The 9,691-nt window shown below is 34.7% G+C and overlaps 3 protein-coding genes across 3 annotated transcripts in view; 1 reads left to right on the top strand and 2 right to left on the bottom strand.

The window, feature by feature from the left end:
- Positions 1–2,985, bottom strand: part of LOC117108357 (kinetochore protein Spc25-like) — a 12,814-nt gene extending 9,829 nt beyond the window's left edge. The window contains exon 1 of the mRNA XM_033250350.1: positions 2,846–2,985. The gene's annotated coding sequence lies outside the window, so the exon portion shown is untranslated. The remainder of the gene's footprint in view (positions 1–2,845) is intronic.
- LOC117108358 lies at positions 7–2,209 on the bottom strand. Its single transcript, XM_033250351.1, has 2 exons — positions 1,075–2,209; positions 7–846 (listed from the first exon to the last, which is right to left on the bottom strand). Exons 1-2 carry the CDS (start codon positions 1,388–1,390, stop codon positions 632–634), a joined length of 531 nt encoding a protein of 176 aa, XP_033106242.1. The 5' UTR covers positions 1,391–2,209; the 3' UTR covers positions 7–631.
- A 205-nt stretch (positions 2,986–3,190) lies between the features above and the next one.
- Positions 3,191–9,458, top strand: LOC117108352 (ras-related protein Rab-18-like). Its single transcript, XM_033250345.1, has 7 exons — positions 3,191–3,384; positions 5,058–5,113; positions 5,212–5,279; positions 6,243–6,315; positions 6,605–6,723; positions 6,943–7,068; positions 7,587–9,458. The coding sequence occupies exons 1-7, from the start codon at positions 3,314–3,316 to the stop codon at positions 7,698–7,700; spliced, it is 627 nt and encodes a 208-aa protein (XP_033106236.1). The 5' UTR covers positions 3,191–3,313; the 3' UTR covers positions 7,701–9,458.
- Positions 9,459–9,691: the final 233 nt, after the last annotated feature.

Raw genomic sequence — 9,691 nt, forward strand, 5'->3', positions numbered from 1 at the left:
TGTTAGACAAATATTAAATAGAATGTACGGTATTATGTAGTATAATTCAGTGTACGTTAGTGTTATTTCATTGATGTCTTATTGCGTGTTTAAAATCCTGTCTTAAGATGACACAGCTGTAATCCCAAACAAGGTTGAGATATGGGCCAATTTAAATGATGATCATTCAATAGCAGCCTATATTTTGTTCCCTCGAAATAACATTACGTTCCCTTGTAATGTTATTTTATTCCTTCAATAACATTTCGTACCTAAAAATATTATTTCATGGAATGAAATACTGTAGTATTTGTATAATGATACTCCCACAGTGCCATCGTCGGCGCAAATTGTATTACTATATTCATTTCGAGGCAACAAAATGTCATTTTAAGGGAATGAAGTATAATTTGAATTTGGATCAACTACATCACATAAGAACTACAGTATGAGGACAAACTTATACTGGTTTGGTCTTTATTTCCTTTTGTTTCTGCTCATCATAATAATTATTCTGTTCGTAAATAGATTCAATCATCACATGCTTCAGCACATAGATTGAGATATTTTTCTGTTTTTAATTGTCCATTAAAGTATAACATCCATAAGTCATGCAGAGCCTTAAGTTTCCCATTTTTCCTTTGCCGTCTATTCAGCATACCTTGGGACACCAAGGTGAAACTAAGTGCAGTCGACAGTTGGCGGGCGTATGCAAATACGCTGCGCGATTTTCCTCCATTTCTATGATAGTCCTGACTCGAATTTCGGTACTTCTAGCCTCGTGTCCATAGAGAGCCACTGAAAGTGCGTTGAATAAGCAATTCCCGTCGCCACGAACCGCTAGACATTTTCCACTGGGGATAAAATCTAGAGAAAACAGAAAAACATATTTAGGCCTACTATTATTTAAAAATTCCAACTCAGTAGGGAAAAAAAGGAAAAAATCTTCACGAGGCTGAAAAAACACAGAAAAGCAATATGGTAAATGGTATAGGCCCAAGTAGATATTAGATATTTTTAGTAATAGTAGATATTTATAAAATGAAATTTTCATCAACTTTAATTATTATTTTTTTAAATAATTAATCATCCTACCTTGCCAAAACGTCTTCCGCCTTCCGTCAGCAATGGTTTGGCGCGCATCAAAGGGTTCCCTTGCCAATTGATCGTTTCTCATAAGTATCTTTTCCATCTTTACACTTAGGACACATTTACTTTTTGCAGACCCCAGTCTGCCTAGTGCTGCATAGCTGTACGGTTCATCACAGCACGTTGAGCAAGTGTGTTCCATGGGAATACTTGCGAGGGTTTCCAGATCACGATCAGAGTTTTTTGCATCGGGCGTAATGCCAATACTTACATCGACTGCACCATACGGACCGTAGCCCGCAGTTTGTACCACACATACCATACTCGCCCTTTCTGTAAGAAGAAAAAAAAAAATATTAAGAATAAACAGTAAGCTATAAGAGCTTGCATGTAGGCCTACATTTTAAATAAATAACTATAATCCATTTTTTTGATTCATCACATTTCGATATATATGTTTAGACGTCAACCCGATATGATGTTACGATGGGCAGTACATAGGTTAATTACCTAATGAACATTAACAAGACAAGCAGCACCAAACGTGGTATTAGTTAATACTGAAAAATGTAAAAATATTAAAACCAGTAAGAGGCTATTTCAACGTTTAATCAAAATAGGCTATAACTTTGTTATATAATGACGATGGTAAATATCTTAAAAAGTCTTACCTTAGTCGACATAACTCGAATTGACTTGCAAATTGGTGACTGTGGTACGTCAGTACAAAGTTGCCAACAGCACAATGACAATTCAATCAAAATCGGTGCTATGAATTTGTTACTTCAGCACTCAACAGCGATAAAACTCAATTAAACAACCTGGAAAAGTTAACTACACCGATCTCCCACACACAATACAATGTCAACACACCAACAACTCACTCACTGCGACTCTAATGAAAACAAAATAAATAAAAATACAACTAAAGCAGTAACCCACTCACTTAAACGGATTCAAACTCAATGAAAAAAAAAAAAAAAAAAAAAATCTACCAGACTCAATAAAATGGAAACACACTCACAAATCACCCACTGAAAACGGACCAAACTAGAATGCAAAAAAAAGGTAGGAAGTCAACAACTGCAGCAATATCTAATCAGCACTAAAAGACTTTCAAAACATTACCCAACTCCTTAAAGAAAACGAAAGTACACTCGCAACGCAAAACAACAACACCACTATCAATAAACCAAGCACTACAATCTTCACAATATAGGCCCGATCGTCCAAAAACGGGCCGATCGTCTGTGCCCGATCGTCTCGTGTGCCCGATCGTCTGTCACCCATTCAACTAACTGGAGACAAAAACCGTGAATTTTACGTGCGAAATTCTTTAGTTTTAAAATATAGGGCCTAATTTAGAAGCCATCTTTTTAGTCGGATAATTTGCCAAGACTGTAATTCAAACATGGAATAATTATCAAAAATTTTTCAAAAAGTACCAAAAACATTTTCAGTAGTGCACAGCCACAGAACATTTTTTGCATTTATTAAAACAAATACAAAAATAGGGCGACCATTAATTCGCCCTTGATGTAGTTCGCACTAAATAAATGCATCCACTCGAACTGGCATCCGCTCGAATTGACTGGCATCCGGCCTAGAGGCCCTAGGCCGCCTAGAGAGGCCCTAGACTAAAGAGACCCTAGGCGTACTATACTACTAGGCCTAGAGGCCCTAAAGCCTCTCTAGTACTATCGGGCCTAAAACAAAACTTAATAAATCGGTGATCCAATAAATCTAATACGTGTTTACGATATCCAATTTACATTACCTTATCCTTATATTCCTTATATTATTACATACAAGACTGCCAGTCTATTGAAATAATATTAATATTGTTCTTTTCTCTAAAAACATCAACAACGAGCCGTTTCGAAATTTGCGCTCGATATCGACGATAGGCCGCCTAGGCCAAGGGTCAACAAATTTAATTTTAATATAAATATTAGGTCTGCATATTAAATATACTTTGGCATAATAATTTCTTTAAAAATATACTTACATATATATGGTTTATTCGTATTTATATATTACTATTTACCGTTAAGTAAATTATTATTATTCATTACAATTTTAATTTGACACAAAGGTCATTTTAGGGTGACATCATCTTTTGTTTTTCTAGCAGCAAAAGTGTTAAGTAGAGAGTTGGTTTTGAAAACGTCAACATACTGTGTTGTTTTGTAATATAATTATTAATTATTATTAAAAATTCTTCTCAATTCGTCATCGTATAAATATGAGTGACGGAGATATATTAACTACTTTAAAATTATTGATAATTGGTGAAAGTGGTGTTGGAAAGTCAAGGTATAGTTGATTGATATTTATTATTGTTTTTTTTTTCTCAAGTTATCTGTTATAGTGTAAGTGTTGCGAATCTTTGTTTTGTTTACAATTTACATCATAATTTTGGGCTGGGTAGGCTAGGAGAAAACATATAACAGTTTCTCCTAGCTGATCTAGGCCTAGTAAAATAATAAGCTTTCATTTGACTATTTTGTTTGTGATTATAAACAATTTACTAGGCTAGACAGTAGTAGTAGTACTACTACTAGGCTAGGACTAATGATGATGCGCCATCTCTCCTCATTAAAAATCAGGTCATTCCATTGTGTAGAATCTGCAATCACTGCTTATTTATTTCAGCATTCTTTTATGATGTTGTTCCATCCAGGCAAAGGTTGAGGATTACTAAGCCTACGTTTTGCCCCAAGTGTCAATTTGCAACTAAATGATTCGGACAAGTTCTTTCAATTATCGTTTTAACATAACTGGGTTGTTTTTTTATACCCCGAATCCTTCTTTAACCCAGTTGTTTCACTCTGGGTTGTTTAAGTCATTTGGAGTCATTTGGTTGGGCGTTCATCCTGAGTAGGTTCATGCAAATTTTATTATTCCAAAAATTATCTTGCATCATAAAAAATTAATACAATATCACATTTTAATTAATAGTGCATTCATATATGTTTTTACGAAGTAGCTCAGACACAAAGTGACCCTTATGCCAAGCACTCATTGTGTCTGACGGTTGTCAGTTGACGTGATTGTATGGAGAAGGCAAAACCACGGCTTACGCAATGAATAGTTTTTTAATGACGATCCGTTAAGGCTTCCACCGACAATCAGGAGACAGCGTCGGGTTGCCTAGCGATTTTAGGGAGCAGAGTTGGATTTGTCAGCCGACGGTCAGTAGCCGATTTTTTAGGAGAAGGAAGTAACTGTACGAGCGCTTGAGACTTCGATATAAAGTGCTATATAAATTTGTCTACACTACTTTCAAATATTCTCCCAACACGTTAAAGAGGAAATTTCAGCCTTTGGCTACTTTCTGTAAAAGAACAAAATACACCTCTGAATAATGATAATTAATTAGGTGAGTCGAATGGTCAAACGGTTAAGGCAGGGGCGCTGCAACCTGCAGCCATAGTTTTGGCGCTGGTTCGAACAGCGCTGGTAGAACAAATCTTCTCGGATAAGGACTTTAACCATAGGCCCAGTGTACATTATTGGCTCGTGTGCACTTTAAAAACCCAGTACATCCTTCAAGAAGAGTAGGTGGTTGGTTACATCAGTGTACTGGTCCATTCAGCCTGTGTGGTTTTGGACAGACGAAAGTACGCCTCTTGGCAGCTGATTGGACTGATGTGGCTCTTAGCGGAGAAGAAAGTTGTTGAATGAGTTAGTCCATGCCTGGACTAGTTACAGCCTAGATACAACTGCAAGCCACAGGTTATCTTTTTACCTTTAATAAGAACACCAAAAAGAAAGGCTATAGTTCAGCAGAATGATTCAAGAGCAGTTTATATATTGTTTTTCACTGATTTTTACAAGTGAAAGATATTTACAGATACAGTGTGCATAATTTCCTGTAAGGATGCAAGTCTTGAAATGTCTGACATGAAAATGCTACTTATTGAACTAGATTTTAACACTTTTTCATCGCTGCTTATACAAATTTATATATTTTTTTGGTTTTACAGTTTACTATTACGTTTCACTGATGACACATTTGATCCAGATCAACCAGCCACTATAGGTATGATTCAGTTCTTGCAATTGACTATAACTGTTACAGCAGAATATTGAAATACATTGTTATCATTTGATGACTTGATATTTATTGTTAATTTTTAGGTGTTGATTTTAAAGTAAAGACTCTTGCGATTGAAGGTACTGGTAACACAGCAAAGCTGGCAATATGGGTGAGTTTTCTGGTTCATTTATTGGCAATCAACATACAAATTTGGATTAGGCCACCTTGGGTACCTGCAGTGGCACACATACCATAGTCAGTACATCTGGAGTCAATCCCTACTCTTTTTATAAAATTGTATTTTTCATTTGAATACCCGGGGAGCTCACTTGCATACCAACCAAACAGGGGGGTGCCGTAGCCACTTCAAGACATGAGACACTTACGCAACCTATCTTACTGAAAATTCTTATGGACTTGAACTATCATTTTACCAAAATCGCACTGTGCTCTAAAAGATGACAGGAAAAAGGCCACTCAATAGTGCCAGAGAGGTCACAATATTTACTGGTTCCCGATTGCAAAAAGTGTTCCGTCCGGTCACGAATTTGTGGCTGTACCAAAAGTAGGCTTAGCAAATGGCTTACCGGCTTTTGTACCTAGTCTAGCTTGACATTCCAGCTAACATTGTGTGGAAAATCATGGCACTTTGGCACAGAATAAGTCAGGGACTTTAACTACCAATTTCACCCTCGTTATTTCCCACATTTGTTCTACAAAGTCCTCGAAAATATACCCCGTAAATGCGGCACCTTCCCATATAGAAATATTTCTACATCTACAGTATTTAGTTTGTTCAAAACCTGGAAGAATACATGAGTATCACGAGAATTCACACTCATCATGGTATAATGATTTAGTTAATAATAGTTAGTTGTAAAATGTACTCAATGTCGATGTGATACATTGATAATATACATACATGGTGAACTACTGTAATTATTATCTGTATGACCAAAGTTCATGTGTAAATTTGTGTGGAACTCTTTGCCCAATATTACTCAAGCTAGATTAGCAACATTTGCAAGATATGTATCACAAAGGTAGACAGGATTTCCAGTGAATTTATATTAATTTTTAGTAATGCTTGTTGTTTCATAGTGATTAGGACTGTTCTTAAATAATATTTCAGGACACTGCAGGTCAAGAACGATTCCGTACACTAACACCAAGCTATTACAGAGGTGCGCAGGGCTGCATACTAGGTATGAAAATCATTACATACAGGTACTAACTGTTGGAAAAATACATACTGTACTGTAAATTATGACTTTGTGGTTAAAATGCTTGGCTTCCAAATTCATAGCCTCCCTTGCCATTTATTGTATTATGAAATTATTCCCAAATAAATGTTTATTGAATTGAAATTGAATTGGGTTAAATTTAAAGAAACACCAGATTTGAACCAAAGACCATGGTGGTGAAATTCTATTACCTTTATTATGTTAATTCAATCCCTTGTAATGATTGTAAACGATTGCCTTCTTTTTGCAGTTTACGATGTAAATAACAAAGCAACATTTCAACGATTAAGCCAATGGCTAAGTGAACTTGAAACTTTCTCAACTAAAGGCGATATCATCAAAATGCTAGTAGGCAACAAAATTGACAAGGTACTTTAACATTGAAAGTGTGCTTCAAAATATTTTATTTTATTTATTCAACCCCCATTTACATAATAAGAAATGGTTAGGGACAGGGAGTAGAAATTAAGTTAGTTTATTTTTTGAGACACAATAGTTTGCACTGAAGAGTATCAGGACAATGCTATACATTGATAACATATTTTTTTAATTTAATACTGTATTTCATATCATTTCCTTTTGCACAAGGATGAAAGAGTGGTGACGCGAGAGGAAGGCTTGAAGTTTGCTAAGAAACATTCAATGCTGTTTATCGAGGCTAGTGCTAAAACAAGAGATGGGGTTCAGTGTGCCTTTGAAGAACTAGTAGAAAAGGTATTTATGATCCCAAAAAAAAGGCCAAGGACTCTCATTGTGTTTCTAGTGAGTCACCTTGGATGTATTTCACTGCTTTTTATTTTTTTGATAACACCAAATGTTGAACTTTCCTACTGGACTGTGAAAAGTGGGTGCCATTCAGGTATCCATGATCTGCTAGTGTCAGAGAGAAACTAATGTTCTGGGAAAATGTTGTTGTCACTGCATATCATTGTCAAAATTGCTCCGGTTTTCATATCTGTTGTCCAGTTGTACTGTAGCATATTGATTTTGGCTTGTATGAATTATTCACAATACATTACATAAAACTGTATTAATTTACCAATTTCTTTTTTACCTGTGATCACTATTGCCAATAGATACATATTCAGTATTCTGTATCTAAAATGTTTCCATACTTTCTCTTGTCCTTTATTTAATCTATTTTCGTTGTTAGTGTAAACGTAATGAACTGTCTATTAAAGTCAATTGTTCTTTGTTTTAGCACCTTTGTTGATTCTTTCTTCATATTTCAGATCATTCAAACACCTGGACTATGGGAAAGTGAAGGCTCCTCTGGCTTGGTAATAACACAGGGAGGTCAAAATGGTGGAGGTCAAGCCTGCGGAGGTTACTGTTCAACGATATGATCATCTGGATTACACATGTAGCCGCTCTACTGTTTACCATACTTCCAAAGATATTTGACCGAGCACTATCACATAAACATGCTGTCATTGGTGCTTTTTTAGTGCTCATACAAAATAGGGTCATGTTTTCAAGGTTATGATCATGTGATGGTTTGGGATGTGATCACAGCATGCCATATTTAATGTTAAAATTGTTTTTGAAAGAGAAACTTTCAGTGTTAGAATGTGATGTGCATGACTCTTGAATGCATGTTCATAATTCTCCGGTTAATGATTTTGTTATTTCCTTTTTTTATTTTTTTTTTATAATACACACCACCAACTTATTCACACTCATTTTTTATCATAATTATAGCTTCTTTTCTTCCAATATAAATTGGCCATAGACTACATAGTAATCACAACCACGCAGAAGTTTGGTCTGATAATAGGCCCACCATCGGTCAATCTACAAATTGGGACCAATGTCATTGAGACATGCTGTTGAAGTGTTCACTAATATTATAACATCAAAACCTTAATATATAAATTTACAAGAGAATTATGGTTTATTTAAATCAGTCTACTGATACAGATTTGTTAATATTTTGTAATGGTGGTGTTTTTATATCGCCATAAAATGTAACATTAAGTGGTGTATGTTTGGAATGTATATACATTTAAATAATATTGTATTTTTGATTATTTTCATATAGGAACATAGCATTCATAATTATTGTAAAGAATTGTACAGTACAGGCTTATTGCTTTTCAGTACATCCAAGAATAGCACTCACCCTTAATAGTTACATTACTGATTGTTGTAATATAAGAATATTTCTAGGAATTGTCTGTGAAAAGAAAAATGGGTAATTATATAATATTGTTATTGGATGCTCACTTTCAAGGTGGCATTGATAAGTGTTGAATCATTTATGAACAACTAGAAGCATATTCAACCTAGGTGCTGGTGGCTTCCAAAGCAAAAGAGGAAATTCCACTATTGTAATACCCCATTCAGACTAGCATCGCATTGCGATCGGTTGTAGCAATTGCGACACCCAGTCGCACCCAATCGCAAAGTAAAATTGTGTGTGAAAGCTCACCAATAGTCGTCAATAAGTAATCAATATCAATTGTTACCTGTTACGATTGGGTGCTACAATCTCAATACTCCAGATTACCACAGAATCTGATCACAAGAAGTCACAACGAATTCCACAGGCACTGTTTGGCTGAGGTCAGTGAACATAGGCCTAGCAACCAGAGGCCTAGGCCCTAGAATATAAAGTTTGTGTTGGTGTGAATGCGTTTGTTGATTGCGATCGGGAGTAATCAGTTGGATTACCACCGATTACATCCCAACAGAGTGTAGTCTGAATAGGGTATTAGAGTCCTTCACATTATAATATAAAAAGAATCAATTGCACTGTTATGATGAAAAGAAGGTTGGTGTTTTGTAGCGAAATAATAATATAATATTATACAAATATTTTTATTGCACCAGCCAATTTTAATTAATAATAAAAGGCAATAAAATCCTCTCAAAGATACATGTTACTATGTAATGAATACATTTCAATAATTTTAAGGTGATGGACAAATGAATTATTAGGTAATCATGATAATTATTAATTTATAATACACATTATTAATTATTTGTTCTCATTGCACCAGTATAATTATTCACTGAGTAAAGATTTGCTGAAATATTTTTTGATGTAATTTTTAGTTTGATACAGTATTATATTGATTAAAGCAATCAGGAAATATTTAAAAGATATCATTGTTTAATTACTTTGTTGTTTAGATGGGGATGATGTAGTAATGACGATGATGATTATAATACAGTAATTATAATGAAGGTGATGATGATGCAGTAATAATAATTAAAATATACTGTATATAATAATAGTTAAATTACGAATACAAAACAAATAACAAATCAAAACAAAATAATAATCGGTTGAAATGTTTTTTGACAACCAAAAAAGTATTGATATTAAAAATGT

This window comes from Anneissia japonica, unplaced genomic scaffold (assembly GCF_011630105.1).
Source record: "Anneissia japonica isolate Jap-2015-1 unplaced genomic scaffold, ASM1163010v1 scaffold426_len1935630_cov189, whole genome shotgun sequence".
Lineage (NCBI taxonomy): Eukaryota > Metazoa > Echinodermata > Crinoidea > Comatulida > Comatulidae > Anneissia > Anneissia japonica.

Coding starts and splice junctions, on each gene's coding strand:
- LOC117108358 (XM_033250351.1), bottom strand. CDS start 1,390: ATGGTATGTGTGGTACAAACTGCGGGCTACGGTCCGTATGGTGCAGTC. Junction 847..1,074: donor GCGGAAGACGTTTTGGCAAG/GTAGGATGATTA, acceptor TGTTTTCTCTAG/ATTTTATCCCCAGTGGAAAA.
- LOC117108352 (XM_033250345.1), top strand. CDS start 3,314: ATGAGTGACGGAGATATATTAACTACTTTAAAATTATTGATAATTGGT. Junction 3,385..5,057: donor AGTGGTGTTGGAAAGTCAAG/GTATAGTTGATT, acceptor TTGGTTTTACAG/TTTACTATTACGTTTCACTG. Junction 6,316..6,604: donor TGCGCAGGGCTGCATACTAG/GTATGAAAATCA, acceptor TTCTTTTTGCAG/TTTACGATGTAAATAACAAA.